Source organism: Anguilla anguilla, chromosome 2 (assembly GCF_013347855.1).
Source record: "Anguilla anguilla isolate fAngAng1 chromosome 2, fAngAng1.pri, whole genome shotgun sequence".
Lineage (NCBI taxonomy): Eukaryota > Metazoa > Chordata > Actinopteri > Anguilliformes > Anguillidae > Anguilla > Anguilla anguilla.
Genome location: NC_049202.1, coordinates 46769300 through 46792334, shown reverse-complemented (window position 1 = coordinate 46792334; position 23035 = coordinate 46769300). Strand labels below are relative to the sequence as shown.

The 23035-nt window shown below is 38.4% G+C and overlaps 1 protein-coding gene across 6 annotated transcripts in view; it reads left to right on the top strand.

The window, feature by feature from the left end:
* The first annotated feature begins 4754 nt into the window (after positions 1 to 4754).
* LOC118221253 (caspase recruitment domain-containing protein 11-like) overlaps positions 4755 to 23035 on the top strand; it is a 36961-nt gene continuing 18680 nt past the window's right edge. For 2 of the 6 annotated variants that reach the window (XM_035406139.1, XM_035406138.1), the window contains exons 1-2: positions 4772 to 4794; positions 22214 to 22434. In XM_035406139.1, the coding sequence (XP_035262030.1) occupies positions 4787 to 4794; positions 22214 to 22434 (229 nt within the window). In that variant the 5' untranslated portion in view covers positions 4772 to 4786. Of the gene's footprint in view, positions 4924 to 8343; positions 10152 to 14676; positions 22435 to 23035 lie in introns of those variants that run through there. The other 4 variants (XM_035406143.1, XM_035406142.1, XM_035406144.1 and 1 more) reach the window with 4 other exon arrangements.

Below are 23035 nucleotides of genomic sequence, written 5' to 3'. Positions count from 1 at the left end.
ATTGGAAAATGTGCAGAACAAATAAAAATCAGATGTGCTGTTGCCAAACATTTGGAAAAATGTAATTTGTCTGAAGTTAGTCCTTTGGCAGAAGTTAAGGACGATTGATTCCAAGCTAAAATGGATCAAAGGACCTCAATAAATGGATCAATGGACCTCAATCAAGACTGAAATATAAGATTGTCACATCAGAAAAGGTGACATAAGATGGATATATGAAGTTTTACTTTCTGCTGAAAATCAATGGCAGACAATGAGCAGTCTATGTTGCAACTTATGATGACATGGAACATTGTTTTTATTTAACTTCATGAAATTGGCATTTGATCTATTTTTGTATCCTCCCACCTTGGTAACCTTGTTTTAAACACTCTGGAAAGAGAGGCCAGAAAATCAGGGGACAGACAGGGAAAGAGATGGATCTCTGGTCTGATACATGGTCTGTAATTGAATTTCCCTTAACAATAACCAAAAAACTTTAGTTTAAATGACATCAGCTGAAGCACACATTCAAAAGCAACCACTATCTGAAAAGAGTGCTGTGGTTTAATTGACCACATGCACAATGAAACTTGATAATACAGCACACAGGACTTCACATGTTTCTCTCTGAACTCTCTTTCAACTATACTCACCTTAGTGATTATTATAATTTTAGCCACCAAGTGGCACTGTGCTCAGCAGCCAAAAATATTGTCTTGATTAATATACATACCAGTATGTCTACAGTGCTTGTGGGAAGAATTAATGAAGCGTGATTGGTGAGATGCCATTTTCACAGACACACACACACACACACACAAACAATCAAACAAACAAACACACATGCTTCAGAAAACACAAAAGTTCCAGTGTAGGTACAGCCAGGTAAGTGCATCATTTTTTTATGATTACTTGTCCTGTTATTTAGCAGCTGCCACAATAGTACAGAGAACATACATCTACAAAATCTCAAACACCATTTTGAAATCTAGCACGCCCTCCGTGTAAGCATGAGACTGAAGAAGTGAAAAAGGAATTAGGAACCAGAAATGAGACCAGAGCGATAGGACAGATCATTTGGTCATAGTGTCACTGTAGTCACCAAAGCAAACCTCTCTTCCTGGTGAATACTTGGTCTTTAAACATGTTGCATTTATCATGACTATGCATGGCGCCCAGCACAGTACACATTAAAGAGGAAGTCAGGTGAATTTAATTGCTGCACGCTGTCAATTTTCACCCTTTTCTGAGTTGCCAGTTTAAAGTCTGTTGCTTCCCTTTGTGCACATCTGCTACCACTCTGCCCTGTTTAAGCGGTGAGAATTAGCCCATGGGGCTTTCATCCTGTAGTCACATTTTTTTCTCTTATTTGATGTAAATTGTAATTCTGAATTTCTGGTCAGTAAATAAATCTCTTTAGCAACTTCAATGCACAAGGACATGTTTTCAACAAGAATTATCATTTTTAATAATAGTCATCTAATCCATATTTGCTCATTTCATTATTGAAATGTCTGTCTTACTTATTGTTATGTATTGCATGTAAAGTAAAATTAGCAGGCTTAACTTACTTTACCATTTAACTGAGTTAGGGACATGGGCTTCTATGGAGTATTCTAAAGCGTAATGACGACACAAGAGTTTTAAAGATTATATTGCTATTATAAAAACAATCTCTTGTTTCTCTGAAAACATCTCTGCCTATGAAAATGGTTTTGACAGAATTGTCCTAAGGAATGTTTTTCTGTTTTCCTACAGCAAGTGCTATTTCTAAATAAAGATTGGAGCAAATAAACTTGTGTGCAGCTGCCATTAACAAATTATAATACTAATAACAGTCCCCAATGAACAAATCAGCTGAAAGCATTAGAATAATGTCAACTGCTGAAAGAAAAATCATGTAAAGCAGGCAAATGTTGTGAATGATAAATATTTATGGAATGATTTCCCATTCAATGGCATGTGCATGAGTGACCTAATGGTAGAAAAGTGCCTGAAAGAAAATTGGGAACTGCTGATTGCAAATGTTGGCCTAGTCATTTGAAAATCTGAAAATTCCCCTCAGTATTTCATGATACAGATATTTCTAAATAGTTCAGATGTCTGTGAGTTTGACTCATACCTCATACAAACTAAGTATTACTTCAACTTATGACTGCAGTTTTCAACTGAAAAGTGATCAATGATGACATCCCACGAGGGCTGTATGCACTCCTCCAAAGCATATCTCATTGATAGGTTCTTTTTTTTTTTAACAAGATTTCTTACTTGATTTCTTATTTTTCATTTCCCTCATCCCTCACACAGATGAGCAAAATGTGGCAATCCACAATGTTGCATTACAGCTTCCCCATCTGCTCATCAGTTCTCTTATGACACTGATAGGGTATATCATTATAACAGCGCTTTTTCAAAACTTTTTTTCTAAATTAATTGAAAGTACATTTTTGAGAGTACACGTAAAGGCTCATTTTTCTTGTCAGTTAATAAGACTACTGAATTGGACAGCTCTCCAGAGACTTCAATAATTAATAATCTTTTGAAGGGGTGGATTCAAAATTTTCAGACTGATGTTGATATTTTCCTTCAAGTTAAAACACTACTACCACTGCTACTCTTGCTATAATTTGCTTAGCTTATGTAGAAAACAAAGCCTAATATTAATGTTCCACGTTTTGAAGGTGTTTATTTATGTACTGGTTTTGACAGTCTGCCTAATAGACAGGTGCAATTCATTCAGTGTTTTCTGGATGGAGACAAAATATAATTTCCGATTTTTAAGAGGAAATCAATTATTTTTCTACTCAACATTCAATCAAGCAGATTTCTTCGTTTTGCTCATGTACTGTAAAATAGCTGCCATTTTTTTTTGTCATCAAATCAGAATACAGTCCTTGCAGAGATTACAAATGTAGAGTATTGTTTAATGGATGCCTCATATGGAGAAATCTAATGGCAAATCCACAGACACCTCTTCAAGCATACATGCATTGAGAACTTTTGAGAATATACATTTGGAATGATTTATAGGTATTTCTCATTTGCACTTCTCATTTAGTATTATATTTAAATTCTCTACTTTAAATTACGAACCTACAAAACCTGTCTTAAACTGTCAGTGTTAACTGTCTTCAAAGAAATATTTGCTTTATTTACTGATTCTCAGGAAAAATGTGACTCTGAAAGCCATGGTTATCTACCTAATGGTGTCTGATTGCTGTCAATCAAATAATTTAAAATGACAACTGAACTAAGTGAAATGATGCAATAAAAGGCAAGAGAAGCACCAAATGAGCAGCACTTTATGACTGGGTGATGCAAATGTGGTTAAAAAATAAAAATTAAACCCAGAGAAACACAAGAGCCTTTTCACATAAAATACATGCTGTTGTTAACCTCACCCTGAGAGTATTGCTTTCGGTTCTCTTTCGGTCTGTCTGAATGCAATTATGACACTTAACCACTAGAGACTGAAATTGACTCAAGGGGACAAAGATCTGTAATCTATGATCTTTCTGATTATCTTTATTTTACATTTCGAAGAGTCTGCAAAAGTGGTGAGAAATGTTGACTCTAACTAGAGACCTTTTTTCTGTTTTACCCAAATGTACAATTAATTTGTCATGGACATGGTTCATTTTAACCAGTATGTGGCATTCATGGGCAAAGAAATAAGTATGTGGCATTCATGGGCAAAGAAATAAAATTGAAACTTACCTGTTTTAAACAGAGAACAACAAGACAAACTATATTATGCTAGAGCCATATTCGTGAAGTAGCAGAGATGCTGTTAAAAACAAATATGGAGGTCTTGTCTTGGATTTAGGAATACGACAGGATAAATCATTCACCAAGAATGAACTGTGTGCAAGAAAAAGAAAACACATATCATAAAAACATGGATTTGCATAGCTCAGCCATCTGCCTCTGAAGGCAGTTTTTACAGCAATGTTAATGATAATTGACATCCATTTTTTGAAAACACTGCAAATTGTGAAGACAATTTGGATTGCATGTGAAAGATGCAACATCAGATGGTTGGGAAAAGATAAAAGTGTAGGTATTGAATACTGGCAGGTACAGTAGATTGCTCATTCTTTTAAAGACCCACCAATATACTTTTTTTACATTTACTTTCAGTTTAATAAAGAATTGACAACAGACGTTTTAATCAACTCAACGTGACAGAAAAAAGCTGTATTAGAACAACTACAATGTAAACTTATAAAAACTGAAGCGTACATACAATATTTTAATGTATATTTTCTAGCTACCATAGAAAACATCAGTTACATTCATCAGTACTTTTAGATGGCAAAAGGAAAATTAAATTACAAAATGAAAACCTGCTTTTCTCCATCATTATTGTAGATAACTGATTTTACATGATTATTGGCTGAAATTTTACAGGTAGGCATATTGGAAACAAGTATGGCTTACTGACTTGCTATCAACTACTCTTTAAAAATGACGGGAGAAGTGTTTTTTTTAATTCCCTGTACCTGCAGCGCCTTGTCATTTATACTTGAAAGGTAACCTTTTTCTTCGGACGGAGCTTAGGTCAGTACCTTTCAGTAATTACATTATACATTCAAGACATTCTAATTAGTGATTTGTTTTTTGTTGATATTTCATCATTGCTCTTTTCCCCAAGTGGCCTTGTAGTGTGCATTACTTTTTGCATTGTATGGCTTGTCTGTCTTAAACTGTCGGTGACACCCTCTGAACCGCTGTGCCTTCCTAAAATCTCCACGCCCTGCTCTACCTCAGTCAGTACTGTGAGTGTGCGGAAACTTGAAGCCAGATGCGCAGGTGATCTGCCCGGACAGTCGACATCTGATAGGCTACTGGCGACTTCTTTTCAGTTAATTTCTTTTGAATTATTTTTACGAAAATGATTTCCGTTGTTGATTGTTGAAAGGAAAGTTGTCTTCATAACAGGTAAAACAACCACATGTAAGCTACCCCTTGAGGAAGTTGAGGCAAAACCGAAGTTACTTTCATTTGAGCGCAATCGGAGTGATAAACTGCTGCACGTACGTTTCGGTTAGAAACGATGTAAAATAACGGTAACCATCGTAACATGCAAAATATTAATATACCTTCTACCTATATTGTCATGCATTTCGATTTTAAGAGATACCAGTGGTTACTGGATTTAATGGCCTGCTTCGTAATACTGTGATAATACTGCTCATATATCGTTGTTTAAAACTAGCCTATCGATATAAACTCAGTCGCGTCATGAGTGGCATACATGCTAATTAAGGTTGAAGTATGTGCTTTTGTTTAGTGTAACCAGTAGGCTACTGTCTCAAAGCACAGCACTGTAGATTTGATTTATTTATGTATTCATTTTTTAGACATTACTGGGAGTTTTAAGTATTTTTAATTCCATCAGAACTCAGTACTGTAATAGCACAACACAGCCACAGGGGTAGATTTTACTTCAGAATTAATCCTGCCATGAATTCTGTAAATCTGCAGTTATTTAGATATTTGTTGAATGATGTGGTAAAATTGTTTGTTTTAAAGGGACTGCTCTATACGTTAATTGCCACAAGCTGTTGTCACATGTTAGATTGTTCTCTTGTTCTGGTGATAACAACTCAATGCAGCTGGAACCAGGCTGCTTTATTTAGTTAAGGTGCTTAGTTGTTGTCCTGCTTAATCTCGTTACAGTGACCCTTCTGAGCTCAGATGGTTACCATTACTGGTGTACTGCTAGTCTACTGCACACGTCTGCTGTGGTTTATAAAGCTGCATAATAGGTTCTATGTACCAAAAGTACACACCAAGATGGCTGGCCTGAGTGACTCACAGACTGTGTTTGAAATGGACCATAGTGGGCTCTGGACAGTGGCTGTGAGAATTTAATCTGTTCCAAATTAATTTTTCTACCGGCCTAGTGTTCTGCGTATTAGCAGTGTATTAACAGTGATGTGCACTGCTAGGTAACATGGCTCATTATGCTACCCTTGATTTATGTTCATAGTAGCTGCTAGCTCGGAAGCTAGGGAGCAATGAAATGCATATCATAAGTCTCCAGTAAGACCGATATGTGCCCTAAACAACCATTTGAAAACCCAAACATTTTAGATCCTGTAGATAACAGATTCCAAGTATAAAATCAAATCTGACAGCATTTATAGTAGTCAAATCATGGTAACAAAACTCTGCTCAAATACTCATATAAAATAATTATTGTACACTGTAATAATTATTGTAAAATAATTGTACACTGAACATTTACTGAAAGTGTGCATTTCCATTAACGTGTCTTGTCCAAGAATATTACCAATCTTTTGCTATGTATTGCTCTTCATTGGGTAGACAAAGTAATCCCTGCCTGATGACATAAAGACAGTGAATAGTTTAGTTTAGGCAGTCATCTCAACACTCCTGCATTCACTGATGAATGATATTCACTGATTATATGATGTGGATCTGGTGTTGGTCACTAGCCTTTGTGTTGCACTTGCTGAGGAACTGTTTTAAGAGCAAATTGAGGAACCTGTGCCATTTACTGTACATGTGAGCCAGACAAGACCAGATGAGAAACTTGATGTTCTGCAGTTGAGTTCCATTCAAAATACATGGGGTTTATACAAGGTTTGTGAAGATAGAGATAGACATTATGCTCAGCACTGGTGCATTAAATGCATTCGGCAGCTATGGCTGGTGACATTAACAGTTTGGAGAAATAGGTGTCTCTCATTGAGCAACATGGAAAGAGTCTGAATAACCTCATCCAGTGGGTTGAAACTGGGAGGCAGAAGTGTCAAAATCTTAAGTGAGCTTGAGCAGCAGCTGATAATTTGCAACAGGTTCAAAATTAACTGCAGCAATCAGAAAAGCTCTCTATTACAACCTTGCCTCATTGAGTAGCATTGCTGTGGAATACAGCTTGATCAAGTTGTGTGAGGTAAGATAGCCAATATTGTTTCTTGTAACTTGGCATACTTGTGATATCAACAATGTCAGGCCTTGATTCTGCCAGCTTGAATGAATAACTTATAGACAGTGCTTTGTATGTGTGAGTAACTTGGCATTTTTAAAAAAATGTTAAAACATGTTTTTCATCAGATTGTACTGTACTGCAACAACTGCATGTGTAGCACCTGATTTACTTAAGTAGAACAAATTCAAAACAAGAACAGCCAAAAATGGTGACCCAAGGGAAAGGTTAGGAAAACAGGTTTTGAACACACGGCTAAATATGTTGACAATATATTAATCTAATAGTGTGGATATTCTGTCCCTGAGGGCCTGGTGACACTAGCAGCCACAGTAAATGCAAACTGAATGGTGGTCAATGAGTCCTTCAGTTTGTCAATAATGAAAATGCAGTCAGACTATTCAAGCTTTACAGCCTTTGCTGTAAAGAAAGGCTTGCCTTGGCTACGATGCCTTTGTATACTTTTCAGTGGGGCTCATTCTGAGTGTTTATATCATCCCTGGTTAATGTATTGCGAACACAATCAGGATAAATTTAAATACCAGAGTAATAGATGACTAGAGGAAAGAGGCTGGATTTATTTCTAATTTAATCTTGGCTGTGTAGATGCACTGTGTGGGTATGTTTTGGTTGCAAGGATTAAGGAAAATGCTGCAAAATCGCCAATTATCTTCCATTGTTATTGTAGTTAAAAGTAATGTTCTCATGGGCCAGAATGTTTGCAAATCTGACATTGGAACCAAGAGACAAGAAAAGTAATTTTATTCAGTTTGGATTTGCACTTGAAATGTACGTTGTCCAAACTGCAACATGCAATTTGTTTCTGACATTTCTTTACAGGCATTCACATTCAGCCTGTTTATGTTTTTATTTAACCATGTAAACCATCTGTACATTGGCAGCTAGTCACACACAGGCTTGTTGTATGCAACTGTGAGCAGAATTGAATGAATGTAAAGGTTAATTAATGTGAAGTGTGCAGCGAAACATTTTCCAGCTGTTTTGAATGGGATAGATAAAATGAATCATGTTGAAGCCAGTCAAAATACGTTTTCATTTATTATTACCGAAGAAGGAGCTGGGAGAAATCTATACAGTGTGAAATCTACGCTATCTACTGCAATGTAAGCCTGAAGTCACTGTAGGACAATTCCATGGTAGCACTGTATCTACTACACTGTTGTACACATTGAGCTAGATTAATTAAATAGTTTTCAGGAGTAACTGCATTTTAGCATTGATTGAACCTGCAATATAGTTAATCATAAAAAAAATAAAAAAAACATACATGTACATATAGTAATAATAAACATGGATTTAAGAATAATTAATAATAAGTATAATAATAATAATAATAATAATTATTATTATTATTAGTAGTAGTAGAAGTAGTAGTAGTAGTATTATGTAGTGTTTGCCACAGTTGAAGAATCTTCCTCCGACTCACATCTGAACAAGACCACCTTGCAAACATCACGTGCTTCTCATATACATACAATATTGGGAATTCCAAATTGGGTGGAAAAGGGCAAAAAAGTAGTAAAAGTAGTAGTAAAAATATTTCAGTGGTCAGTACCTATGACCTACCTGGTCAATTTTAACTGAAGAAACCCTGAAGAGATTTTACTGCCCGCAATGGTGAACATGGAAAGAGTGTGGTAGATACCTAAGGTCTTACAGTTTCCAAATGACTTAGCAGAAAGTGGGAATGCGTACGATGAGAATGTGGTGTGTCTGCAAGAATGGGAAGTGAGCCATTATGGACAAATAATAATAATTCTGTTTGTGAGTTTTGAGAAATGAAGAGGGAAGTGTGCGCCCCTTCTTCCGTATTGCTAAATATAGTGGCTGCAGCTGTGGTCATAGCCGTGAGGCTCTTCCGTCTTCCTCGCACTCCTCTTTCTGAGGGCTATGCTGTACATCTCTTTCAGATTGTCACAATCAAAATGCAGATTACAATCAAACCGTTAGACAGACCATTGAAAGAGAGCCAAGCAGGGCTGTTCATGAAATTCAGAGCCAGACAGCACAGACCATGCACTGTTTGTCGAAGATACCAATGTGCAATGTTACCGATATTTAATGAGAGGTTCATGTTGAGATGCTTTATTTGTGCTTGGCTTTTGTTGGGCTAAATATAGAAAATAGAACTAGATAATCATAGCTACAAACTCTATTGTCCTTCAGGGAGAAAAATGGGCTCCCTGTGGCCTCTACCTTAGTACGAATAACAGAAAACCAAAACCTGGGCAGGATAAAAGTGACCCTGAACTACAACAACGCTCTGTTTGTTAATGTAGAGAGGATAATGTATTGCCTTACTGCTATTGAGAGTTGGTTCTCATTTACCGCAGCCATATTGCAGAACAACAGATTCTTTGTGCATTTGGTGAAGACATGACTTTGTTCTCATTCCTCTCTAGCACACATAATGTAGCCTTCACAATCCTTTGAACTGTTTTCCAGCAATATGACAAACCTTTCAAGCTGACTCAAACCATCAGCCAACGTGCTTTACATTCCGCTTAACAAATGCGCCGAATGTTTTTTGAGAAATGTGATCAGAGATTATAGTTTTTATGCCTTTCGGCTATGTACATTTTGTGTGTTTTAAAAGAATTCAATATTATAAAACAGGAACTTGGTCAGAGTTGGGGTTGGGGGGAGGGTCTGTCAAACGGAACAGCTGCAGGCTGTGGTGATTGCATTTTTGTTGTACAGACTTAAGCTAATTATCCCGCAGTAAGAGATATCAACATTTGTGTAAAGACCCTTTGCTTTAGTTCATGCAGTGCTCTTTCAGCAGCCAGAGTGTGTATGCTATCTAAGAGTTCTCACAGAGCCCCAGACATACCAAGCCTTCCTTTTTGTGACAGCTGGCTGTGCCATTAAGTGTTCCATTTTCATTCTTGCTCTCCAGAAGTGTCATACTGTCGCAGGCCGAGCTGGTTATCACCCTTCTTATTTATGTTTCTGCAGAAACTGAAGCATGAAAAGTGTTAGCACCACCTTTTCCTGTTCCTCAGTATAATGACTTCACTCCAGCTATCCTACCCCCCCCTTACAGACGCTCTCAAACAGTCTCGATCCACAAACTTCAAGAGAAAGCAGTTGGCTGGCATGCTCTCAAAATAGTTCATTCAGGTACAGTGTTGTTTTAAAAAGGAATCCCCTCCAAATGTAGTGTCTACAAAATTCCTGAAGATAAATTGTGAGTAAACATGTTTTTAATTTTCTGGCTGTCGGTAGGGACTAACACCAGCCATGCCAGTGGATACGCTTTGCTTTTGAAATAATTGGTGATAGATATGTTTATGTATGTGAGATTATGTTTACAGTGGTTGAACAAATGAATAGATTCATTATATGTAAGTATAAACATAAATATAATTTTTTCTATAATTCCAGTTCTTCCTTCCTTGAGAGCAGCTGTGTCAGTTGCATGTGCCATGAAACAGTTCAAACTGAAATAAGATTAAATTTATATGTACACATATAATATAGTACTCTTACTTGGACACTCAGTGGCCACTTTTAAGATACATCCATCTAATACTGGGTAGGACCCCCTTTTATTTCCAAAACAACCTGAATTCTTTGCGGTATGGATTCAACAAGGGGCTGAAATCATTCCTTAGGGATTTTGGTCCATGCTGACTCAATACCATCATACAGTTCCTGCAGATTTTTCTGCCACACATTCATGCTGCAAGCCTCGTATTCCATCTCATCCCAAAAGGGCTCTATTGGATTGAGATCAAGGGACTGTACAGGCCATTGGAGTTAACTGACGTCACTGTCATGTTCATGGAACCAGCTTGAGATGATCCTGTGTTTATGACATGGCACATTATCCTGCTGGAAGTACCTGTTTGAAGAAGGGTAGTCTGTAGCTATAAAAGGATGCACATGGTCAGCAACAATGCTTAGGTATGCTGTGGCATTCAAATGATGCTCAATTGGTATTAAGGGGCCTAACGTGTGCCAAGAAAACATTCCCCACATTATAGCACCAGTACTAGCCTGCACTGTTGACACAAAGTATGATAGGTCCATTGACTATTTATGCTAAATTCTAATCCAACCATATGCATGCCACTGCAGAAATTGAGATGCGTTAGTCCAGGCAACATTTATCCAATCTTAAATTGTCCAGTTTTGGTGATCATGTACCCACTGTAGCCTCATCTTTTTATTCTTAGCCGACGTAGTGAAACCTTGGTCTTCTGTTGCTGTAGCCCACCTAATTTAAGGTTTGATGTGCTGGGCATTCAGAGATGCCCTTCTGCACTCCACTCATGTAAACAGCCATTATTCAAGCATTTGTGACCTTCCTTTTAGCTTGAATGCATCTGTTGAGTCTTTACTGACGTCTGTCATTAACAAGGCGTTTTGGCTCACAGAGCTGTTGTCACTGGATGTTTGTGTTTATCGCACAATTCTCTGTAAACTCTAGAGAACCACATTGGAAATAAGCACACCGTAAACATGTTGTCCCCCATGGATGATGCTGTGTCACCACCTCTGATTTCATTGGGTGGAGGACAATTTCTTGATGCCTAACATTGGTATTATGAATACAGGTAAGCTGAGCTTCTGGGTAAACAGTAGACTAATTTGAAGTAGTTAGTTAAAATTGCACGACATTGTTCTCAAAAATGTGGAACAGCAGCATCTGCTGTTGGCGAAGGGCATGTAGGAGATTGCAGAACCTGGCAAAATCAGCTGCATAATTCATCATATTGGGATCTACAATCCAATCACTAAAAAAGAGCTACAATCCAATTGCTAAAAAAAAAACAAAAAACCAAAACCAAATAAATGGAACATCAGCTTATCTTGTAGTAGGTTACTTCGTGGCTAGCTAACATTTGCTTCATTTAGCAGAGGGTCCTATCCAGAGCAACTTACAATGTACAGTAAGTCGCTCTGGATAGGACCTTCTGCTAAATGCATTCGTCTGATTAATATGAGCTATAGTGCTAACAACATTCTCAGATAGCTGTTTCATATGCAAGATAACTATGGTAGCCAAGAACCAAAGTACAAATTATAAATACATATACCCATAACATATTGATAATAAAACTATGCAGTTTGCATTTAAGGATAGGTATATTGTGTTATCACTGGTTTGGTGCTTCTATATATTTTAATATTATTTTTAATGCAAATGAAATCCACTTCACTGGAGCTGCTGCAGCTTAGATGGCTATTTTCTTACTTTTCCAATTAGCCTAATAAAAGTGAAACCAGCTGTCAATCTTTTGATTAAGACAAAGCTGTTGTTTCCTTTTTATGAAAATATAATGAAATCAGAAATGCTCACTAGTGGCACATGAAACATTTTATTGTCCTCGCTATATTATAAGCTAGGCTAATGTACAATATCCAAGAAAATTCTGCATTTACAGTAAAAACTGCATTCAGCTACCTAGTTAACTAGCTGATTGTGACTTTGTGAACTGATAAAGTTAATTTATAGCAGGCTAAATATGGTTGCACACAGCACATCGTGCTTCTATAATACAGTGTGTTCGTGAAATATAACTATGTTGGTAGCTATCAAATGAATGCAAGAAGCAAGATGGTTAGTTAGCTAAGTTAATGTTACAAACAGTAAGCTTTAGTGGTGAAGCCAGCCAGAACGATGTAAGTTAACATAGTTAAAAATAAAATAAATATCTAAAAAATAAATACAAAATAAATGACTTACCTGCCACCTGTGTAACTGAGACTCAGAACTGAAAAAGGTACCTGCTAGATGTAGATCAAACCAAGACTGAGCCAAATTCTTATTTGTCTGACATTTATAGGTTATAATGGCTTTGTGGCAGACACATAATGCTACTGTGTGACGAACAAACAAACTGACGGAGATCGATCCATAGTCTCCCACTGGATTTCACCGGGTGTGGGACAGTAAGTGTTGCTAATGGATTTATGCACCACCCTCTGGGCAGAACTTGCATCCAGTGATGTGCAGTGAGTTCCATAATGTTTGGGACAATGACATTTTTTTCTTGATGGGGGACTGTGTATAAATAGTGCTGCAATTTCTACACAGTGGAACCAAAACCTCTGCACTATGTCTGCATATTTCATTTATTGTGTTTCAGCCACATGATTCGCTTTTTGGAGGATATTTGCATTAAAGTGTCTGCTGAGTGTGTGTACATAGGCTACATCATTTTGTAAATACTCATACAACCTCTAGAGGCATAATGTCACCGTACTAGACATTTTTGGATTACCTGAAGTGTATTTTCTTGCTTTAGACAAAAACAAACCCCTTAACGGCTCTATTTAAGCCATTATTAAGTAACTACGCATCAATGCATGCCACACGATCCAAACCAAAGGCTTGTTTTGGATTTCAGGGGAGGTTCCTTTTTGACACAATGCACACAACACTTTTCATTATTCCAGCCTGAAATACAAACTCTTGTTAAGATTATTGGCTAAGAACATACGGATACATAATGAAAAGAACAGGGCATTCAGCCCATCTTAGCTTGCACGCTTTGACATTCTCTGAAGGTTATATCACCTTGATTTCATTATTCAAAATGAAGGACACTTTATAGGAGCAGCCTCAGCCCATATGAGTTTGATCACCAGATGGTTGGATTTGGACTTCATATTTCTTAATGAACAAGACACTTAGGCACTGGCTTATGTGTCACATACTTCATATTAAGCATGAGCCTAATGCTTTCCTTCCTTGCTATTCGACTACATTGGAGTTTCTGCAATAAAGTAATAGCATTTAGTTGCATGCGTTATTTAAGAATGAGTTTTCTTACTGTATATGTTTGAAGGAGTATCCACTTGATTGCGTACTACTAATAACTGAAACTCCTGCTTCTTTAGCATTTGTAGCAGCACATTATGTTTGTCACTTTTTATGTATGAATACTAAAGCAGTGTTACAACTGGGTTTTATCATATTAGATCATCTTGAGCTCTTACGTTGCCGGGATTCATGAAGATTGAAATTAAGAATTTTTGGAGCACACCTATTGGCAAGATAAAGCTGCTACATCAGTAACAGTGTCAGTGCGGCTCATTATTCCGGGGCAAGAGCATAATGGTTCGCCTTGGAGGTTCGGGGTGTTTCTATTTCCTTGTTTTTCCTTTTTTTGCAATGGGTTAATGTACCCCTGATATGGCATTATTATACGGTATATAGCCTATAGCTTTTTCACCTATGTTATTAGGGCTACTATTGTTTTTTTGTTTTCATTATTTGTATTATGTGTCGAATGTATTTTTCATTTGAGGCGTATTTAGTTGTGCAACAGAAAAAATGTGCCATGTACCGCATAAGTATGCAATGCGAGCTTTCACTGCAGTAATTGTCAGATATTTAAAACTGAAGGTTTGATTTTAGAATGAATGGTCATTAAATACCATTGCCATTAAATCCTTTTGGATCCTACTCTTTTATGGCTTTCTTTGGCTTCTATTTATGGGCATAATTGTGAATTTAAAGGCTATGAGTATGTAAACGGGTTTTAGTGGAATAATAATTTAGTAGAATAAGTAGAGAATAATTTGTGTGATGGATGAATCTGATATGGGTGAATCATAGGATCTACATTCTGCATTTTCCTTTTGGCAGAGTAAGAGCACATTACATTATATTTATTTGGCAGATGCTTTTATCCAAAGCGACGTACAATAAGTGCATACAGAAGGTCATTGGAACAACTACACAACACAGGTCCGATAAGGTACAATACTCATCATGTAACAGTTATCCATAGCCATGAATACATTAATTCCAGTTCACACAGTAAAGATAGTCTAGGTCAGAAATTCAAGTGCAAATTAAGTGCTGGATGAAGATACAAGCGTAACATGAAATTGCTACAGGAACAAATTAGATATACAAGTGATAGCCTACCGAGTGGTTCAGTGGTTCATAGGGGAAGGAGGAGTTAATTCCACCACTAGGGAGCTAGGGTGGAGAAGCTCTGTGGTTGGGATGGAGTAATGTGACAGATAGAAGAGAACTCTTCTTTATTTTGACGGAGTTTAAAAACAAAAAAAATATAGGTCTGTTGGAAAGTCTTGTGGCACGGTCTGCAGTGCAGCCAACTCTCAAGCCATGTTTGATTACCCCTCTGCATGGGTGAGGGTTTGTTCCCTGCCGTGGCACTTTCTCAGCTGTGGTCCCTTCTCTGGACCCTATCTTGGTGACAACACCAGCGCAAATGCACCTGGGTGCAAGTGGAACTGCTAGTGTCATCTTGCGCAAATAGAATACATTTCACATGCACCAGATTTGGTAGTTCTGTGGTCTGTAGTAAACCTTTTCAATTTCAACCGATCAACATTAGTTGGATGGCACAATTGGGGTGCATCGATAGAAGCATTTGCCGCTGTGCAAGTTTGGTGTTGAATAATGCGATCGCATTTTAACCAACCCTGATCAAGTTTTATCTCAAATTTGGCGCATTGTGCTATTTTGGTGTCATTGTGAATGTGTCGCACATATGAATGCATGCAACACATAACACAGATGTGAGAAATGTTTATCTTAATTTAACTACTGGAAGGCTATTTAGTCAATGCATCTGTAAGCTACTTGAATGAGAGACACAAGGAAGGCGGGAGACCGGCTCTACATCCATCAAAAACTGTTTAAGGCATGCATTTGTCAAAATCATGGCTATTTACTCTGTACATTGAGCCCAGAAAACACCAGCAGCTTGCTTTTATTCTTGTGTTTGGCAGGGCTAGGTCGAGGATTGTATGAACTTTTGAAATGTTAAAAATGTATTTCAGGTGTTTGGACGGGTTGGGTGGTACATTGTAGTACAGCCATACAGTTAGTGCGTGATGTAGGCCTAATCATATGCCGTGGATGTGACATAGGCTAGACCTCACAGTGGACACATTATAGGACTTTCATATGGAAAGAAGCAGAGTTGCAATGAAAATGATTGCAATGAAAATGACAAAGGCACAGGGTGCACAAGAGAGCAGGGACTGGTCGACTGTGAGCCATTTCCCTAGTGAGTGTACGTTCATCCTATCAAGTGCATGTCTGAAATGAATGAAACTTTGTTGAAGTGGTGAAATTGGTTTTTTAGATAGTGATATTGAACATTGGCAGCAAAGAAACAAAAAGCTATAGAAAATTCTGACTAAATTTCCTCTGGTTCGCAAGCACGATGACTGTTAAAGCAGAGGGGGCAGATGCATGATGGAGAGGCCGTGGGTAAAACTTCAGTCTCGCCTTCCTTTTGATATCACGAGTAATGGTGCATAGAGATGCTTGTAAAAGAGAATCTCTTAATGTGCTTGCTCTTCGGCCATGATGAAATTATCTTTTTATTGTAAATAAAGCAAAAATAAACTGTCCTGTTCTCCTTTAAAAAATGATAACACATTGCTGCCTGGTAGTAGGCAATATATAAAGAGCAAAGGAATATATTCTACATTTATGGTGACTGAGAGCTGTGGGTGCAGTTCTGCTTCAATAGACAAGACCCAGGTGTCTCGGAAGAATCATTGCCTGTGTTAGTATTTGTCAGAAATGGCACGCTGTTCTTGTAATGCAGACCTTAATTTGTTTGGCTGAAATGGTACATTTTGCAAATATGCAAATAAGAATGAGTTTCAATCTGTTTTCAATCTATGCTAAGCATTAATGACAAGGACAGACATGTTGGTTCCCAAACTTCGTCCTGGAGACCTGCTGGTTTTCATTTCAGTTTTCATTTCTAATTGTTCTTAATTGCACTGTAAATGCCAATTGGCCATATTAAAGCCATATATCAGAAATAGCAATATGAAGAATTAATGTACCATATTCACATTCCAGGACATTTAATCAGTCAGATAAACTAATGCTTCCATTCTCTGTAATGAGCCATATAAAATATGATTCCTGAAAGAGGCTGCATTTTTAATTGAATGTAATTATGGACTGGCAGGTGAAATCAGTTAGGCCCTAACTGTTGAAGGAGTGGATGCCTGGTCACTGAAACTGAAAGTTCAAATTTGAAGCAAATGACAGCAAGACACACCTGCATTGTGTTACATTTATGGGAGAATTATAATAGAACTTAAACGCATTAACCCCAAAAACTGTTTTAAGTGAAAGATAATAGTGAGGAACATTGCCCATTATGTTGACCTCTGGACTGACACACAAATTCTTTGATATCTTCACCATGGGCAGGCTGTGAGGATTCCATCAAACATCGTCTTTGAATCAGCAACCAAATAGAAAAACATGGTTTGTCACCAGTACACTAGTCTAGTTTAAACGCAGAGTATGTTGTAACTGGGTAATAAACTTTAATGTCATGAAAAGATTGTAGAGGAGTACAAAAAAATGTACACAATATTTTCACTTCTCTTTAAATAAAAACTACTGGATGGATTTTGAAATTTTGGGGATTTAACTACGTTTAGCCTACTCATCAGCACCGGTGGCGGAACAGCTGAGAAACTGGAGCTGTTTGGCCAAATGAATGCAAGTGCATTTCAAACAATTATCTAGGCAAGGTCTTCATCAACTTTAATTGACCAAGAGATTGGTAGTACTAAAAACTAGAATACACAGTGGTTTAACTGGACCAAGTCAACAGTAGCTTTACTGAACATGTCTGTGTGATATTGAAATAGTTCATTAAGTAAAACCAAGGCCGGTGGAAAGCTGACATTAAAGGTGCTGGGTTATTCAGTAAAGGGACATGAACTGTGTTCATGTTTGCATATTAAATAAAGTTAATTATATTTATAGTCATTTTGGCCAGGACTGAGATATAATTCATAGTTTTTAGTCCATTTTTCACTTTGCTGTCCACCACCTAAACTGTGTCATCATTGTATCGGAGAACAATGGTGCAGAGTGAAAGCCTCCATTCCTGAGTGAAGCCTGTGTGATTGCCAGCCAATCAGGATCCAATACCAGTCTATGGGATGCATCACTGAACCTAGAATTAGATGCAGAGGGAAGACATGTCATGCTTAGTTTGACAGGTGCAAACCACATTGTGTGGAAGGATTTACTGGCTGTTAAAATTCGTTCTTTATAACAGCAAGCATGGTCGGAGATGCTTTGTAATGCCTTGAAATAATTCCAATTGTAAAATTATCCCTAGCCATGAGGTGCACGTATCAAATTTAATTATTAAAATGTGCATCTTGCAATTGCGTTACACCTTTTTTTCCCTGTCTTTCTGACGTGTTGTGAGACCTGTGGAAACATTCTATAATGGGTCCAACTCTGAGCACTGCATGGCTCATGTTGGATGAGACAACTCATCCCCACTGCCCCATTTCACTTTTGCACAAAAACAGCTCTCTGCTATTTCTCTGAAGTCACACAGGCAGAGGAGGGAAGCAGCTGATTGGCTGGGGGATGTATTGCAGGTCTGTGCTTGTTCTATAATCAGATCAGGCTGAAAAAGCACATGGTTGCTGTTTCCGTTTGCTCAGTCTTGCTGCGCTTTTATATGTGTGTGTGAGAGAGAGGGGGGGAGAGAGCGAGGTGAGAAGAGGAAGGTCGAGAGAGAGAGAGAGAGAGAGAGAGAGTTGGGGAGGAGAGAGAAAGCCCTTGGGCTAATAGATCATCGTCTTGAGATGATCAGATAATCGCCCAACTGTGCCTTTTTCTTGAAAAATAACGATTATTTGACGTTACGCAACCTTAGGTACAACCTGTATTTCATGAAGGTCAATAGCAAAGTAGTCCTGATATCTTTATTGCAAACAACCCAAGATAATCTTGCAAAAAACAGCTACTCGTTTGTGTAATCCTGAAAAGGTAATTACCATGGGGCAAAGGTAGTGTGAAAGGTAGGGCCAGACCTCTGTTAATGGAACCATGAGTTGAAGATGGCTTTTTGGGTCAGAATCTGAGAGTAACATTTTAGGAAGCTGGCAGAAGGAAAGGCTGAGAATGTGTGGGTGCAGTCATGCCCCGTGCATGGTACGGTGTATGGACCACTATCAAAGTGCTCTTCTCACTTGTTATTGTGGAAGAGGTGTCATCTCATCTCTGAAAGGAAAATTCTGTTCACTTTGCTTCTTGCCAAGTCTTTGTTCTGCTCAAGGATTGTGCTGTTGCTGTTGTGTGTTTTTTACTCCACAAAAACCCAAAAGTTCTAGATTGGTCTCACTTCAGCTTTCTTTGGTGAGTTGCATTTGTATTAGTCATTCTTTCATAGCCTGTTTATGAAACATTATACTTGCGAACCTTTTGACAAAGTACGGGGATTTTGTGGTTTGAGAAACATGGGCTAGATGAAATAAGCACTACAAAATGTTGTTTTTCTCTTTTGCACTTAGGTTTTACTCGACTAATGGTAAATTCAGAACTTTATCTCATTGGCTGTCTGTGACACTATGTAGTTTATTGAAGCCCACAAACCAGGATGTGAATTTTATTTTTGAAAGGTTTAGGTGGTGTACATTTTCTTTTAGATGCATTTTCAATGATTACATTCAATGTAAAATACAGCACACAGTATGACAGACTGCTTGATTACTGCTGCAAATCTGAGTGTTTGCAGTGTGCTTGTCCCGTACATCTTATTCGCTATGACTTGCCCTTAGAGAACTTGTGCTATTATAATTCCTACCACGGACTTTAGGTCTTTAAAGCTTTTATGGTGTAACTGCAGGTGTATTTGACCCTCGTGTTCCACTCAGATGCAGCTTTGCTGTAATTCCCTTAATGCCTCTGCTTTAAAATCAGTTGGATGAACTGTTCATTGCCTGAATTTAATTTTTCTTGTGGATAAATCAATTTTCTTTTGTGAAAAGTGATGGATGTGAAAGCCAGCTTGTTGTCTTTTCCAGAAAATGTGCTGATGTGGCTGGTTTGCCATTATTCAGACCTGATCTGCACCCCAGTTCTTGGTCCTGCCAGTAGAAGATAGCTTTGAGTTTAGTTCTCTAAATTCACATCTGTGATCTGCTCACATTCTCTTTGCATTCTTTCAGAGTGCAGTGGATAAATGTTGTCTGTTTACAGCTCTGTAAATAGGAAATGGCTGATGCCAGTCAAATTACAAACTCCATATGGGAGCAGTGAAATTGCAAATCTTCCTTGTCTCTTATCGATTTATGACAGCAAGGCAGTGGCATTAAACATTAGTGGATACAAGAATTATGCAAAGGTGTGTATAGGAACTGTATGTAACATCAGATATATTTTTATTTGCAAAGCTGCATTATGTTAAAATGAAATAATGCCGCAGATATTGCTGGCAGACGTGATAAACTGGTATCTGGCTTTGTGTTCAGCTGCGCATCAGTAATGCACAGGGTCTCGTTTGTGATTACTGCTTCTTTACAATACAAATTTCGCTGTACATGCCGTAATGTGTACATGCAAATGCCCATGCTGCAGGTACAGTGTGTATAAATATTGCATGTTAGGTACTGGTGCTGCTGTCAACAGAAGAATAAAGGTGCTGGGCCTGGTGGTTCTCTTGGGTTCGCTGGTGTTTATAAATAGGGGTTACTATATTCTCTCTTATCTCTACACCACACCTTTTAAAATGTTTCTAGGGCTGTTGTTTTGTACATTATCTGCCAGTGCACTGCAGAGCACAAAAAAAAAATCTGTACCCAAACCACAGTGAATCACATCAATCACAAGAGGGGCAGCTAAGTTGAAGGACAGGGAAAAATAGGAAAGTGACAATGACATAATATACACCTGAAGTATGGAATGACTCAACAGGGACTCGGTGCCTGTCAAATCAAACTATGTTGAAAGGATGGCTCACCTGGAAAGATGAAGATGAAATATATGCAGCAGGATTTGGTTTTGCCTCCATTTGTTTTTAATATTACACAATTTTAGTCTTTTCTCAAGAAAGACTGTTCCTGTACTTTTCAATGTAAATGATTTATCGTATACAATATGGAGAAGCATTATCACTCTAGGCCAAAGCAGGAGCTCTGTTATGTAACGCCTGTGATGCATAAACTCTTATAATAAATGTGTATATGTGTTCATAATCGAATACATGTTTTTAGGAGTGAGTGATATACTGCGTGATGTGCCTAGCCTATTGTCATATCGGGTAAAGAACTTTGTAAAGATTATAGCCTACAAGAGATTTTTAATCACAGGGGAGACTCTGCATTCTGTGTTACTTCCTGGTTCTGCATTAGGAATTCTGGTTATTGTTTTAAAAGCTTTGCATCCTTACCTTATGAACCAGATAGCTCTTGTTTTTCTGTTATGTGCAAGGTGCTCTAGATCAGAAATCCCTTTTCTACATTCTTTCTATGGAATAGCAGGATCAGGCAAAGCAGCTATTACACTTTTAATACTTGAAACAGAAGGTAAATAAACTTGTGTTGGTTGGGTTGTTTACCTCTAGAGTAACTCAAAGAGATCCACTTAATGGTCATTACAGCCTGGCCAAGCACTTTACAATTTAGGATAAAATAATTCTGAACTATCAAGTTTACAGTTGTTAGTTTAGAATTATTTTAAAATGGTACACCGATGCTGCCCTGTATTTACATACAGAAGCACAGTTGGCTCACAAGTCAGACCATCATCCACTCTGATTGGGTCAGTAGGGCTTGTTCTTCACCAGTGGCCATCCAAGGTTCTGTTCTGCATGAGTGAAGGAGAAAACACTCAGGGCTACATTTAGTCAAGTCCAGCTATTATGGAATATGAACTGACCAAGCTTTCACAGTGCTGACAGTGTAGTCTGCCATATTTATAGTGGCTTTAAGTGACGAGGAGTTAAACAGTGAGAGAGAGAGTTTTCATTATAAATTAGGCCTACTCAGTGTTTGGTGTATTTTCTGCTCCAGTCTTTGATTCTTTTGTACTACCCTGTGCCTCTATGTGCAGTTGCCTGTGGTTCAAATTTCAACATCAATGTGGTGTAACACTTGCTAGAGTGTTTCCTGCTAATGTGTTTTCAAATTCATCAGCAGATCTGAAAGGGAAAAAAGAGACAAACTTTTATTGCCAGATGATTTCCTGACGCCCGCTTGAAGTCTAATTAATTCTGAAATGCTATAAATCCTTCACGTGTTCGCTGCTGTGGTTGACGCTAGAGAGGCATGGATCCAGTAAGAGCGCATTGTGATACTTGAGTGATACCGGTGGATTCTTCGCCACTGGCTCGTCAGGCCGTGGCGGCCTGTCCCTGTCTGTGAGAGAGGCGTGTGCGCCGTCAGCGGCGTGTGAAAGAGACACGTGGGGGAAGTGGCTAGCCCGCCCGCCCGCCTGGCGGGAGCAGAGCGTGAGCGTGTCTCTCCTCCCAGCAGGCTTGAGCGGCGGCGCGCCATGGAGAGCGGCTGCTCCGACATGGCGAAGGACGACGAGGAGGCGCTGTGGGAGAACGTGGAGAGCAACCGCAACATCCTCAGCCGCTACATCAACCCCAACAAGCTGACCCCGTACCTGCGGCAGTGCAAGGTCATCGACGAGCAGGACGAGGACGAGGTGCTCAACTCGCACATGCTGATCTCCAAGGTCAACCGGGCAGGTACTGCCGCGCCTTCGCACAGTGTGGGCTTGTGTGTCTGTGTGTCTGTTCCAGGCAGTGACGGAGAACGGAAATGAACGTACCATAGAAAGTAAAAATGCAAATCAGCCACAGAAAACATTTGCATGCAAATCCCTCCATCAATCAGTTACTCTGTCAGCCATCCCTGTCTGTGTTTTTTCAGTTGTGCATGATGAATGGAAGCTTTGAAACCCCTGTCTAACCTGCCGCAGTACTGAGATGCTGTTCTGCTTTTGTGTGTACAAAACATGCATACGTGTCCAGCAACAGCTGCAGTACTGCAGTGTGTAGACAGAATATGTTAAAATTGTCATATAAAGGGATACTAAGCATCACAAACACCAGTTGTACCCGCTTTCTGCCTGTGGATGATACTGATCAGACAGCCCTAGAACTTTCTTTGCCAGGAATGTCAGATGCTGGTGCCAAGCCATTTTGTCAGCAACATCTTTTGTTTTTCTTTCACATTATTAAAAAGAGTACTTATCCTTTTGGGCACAGTACACTTTGTTATTTTTCTGTGATAATTGTGTCCATCATCGGCACCTGCTGTTTCAGTTAATAAGTGTGTCTCTCGAAA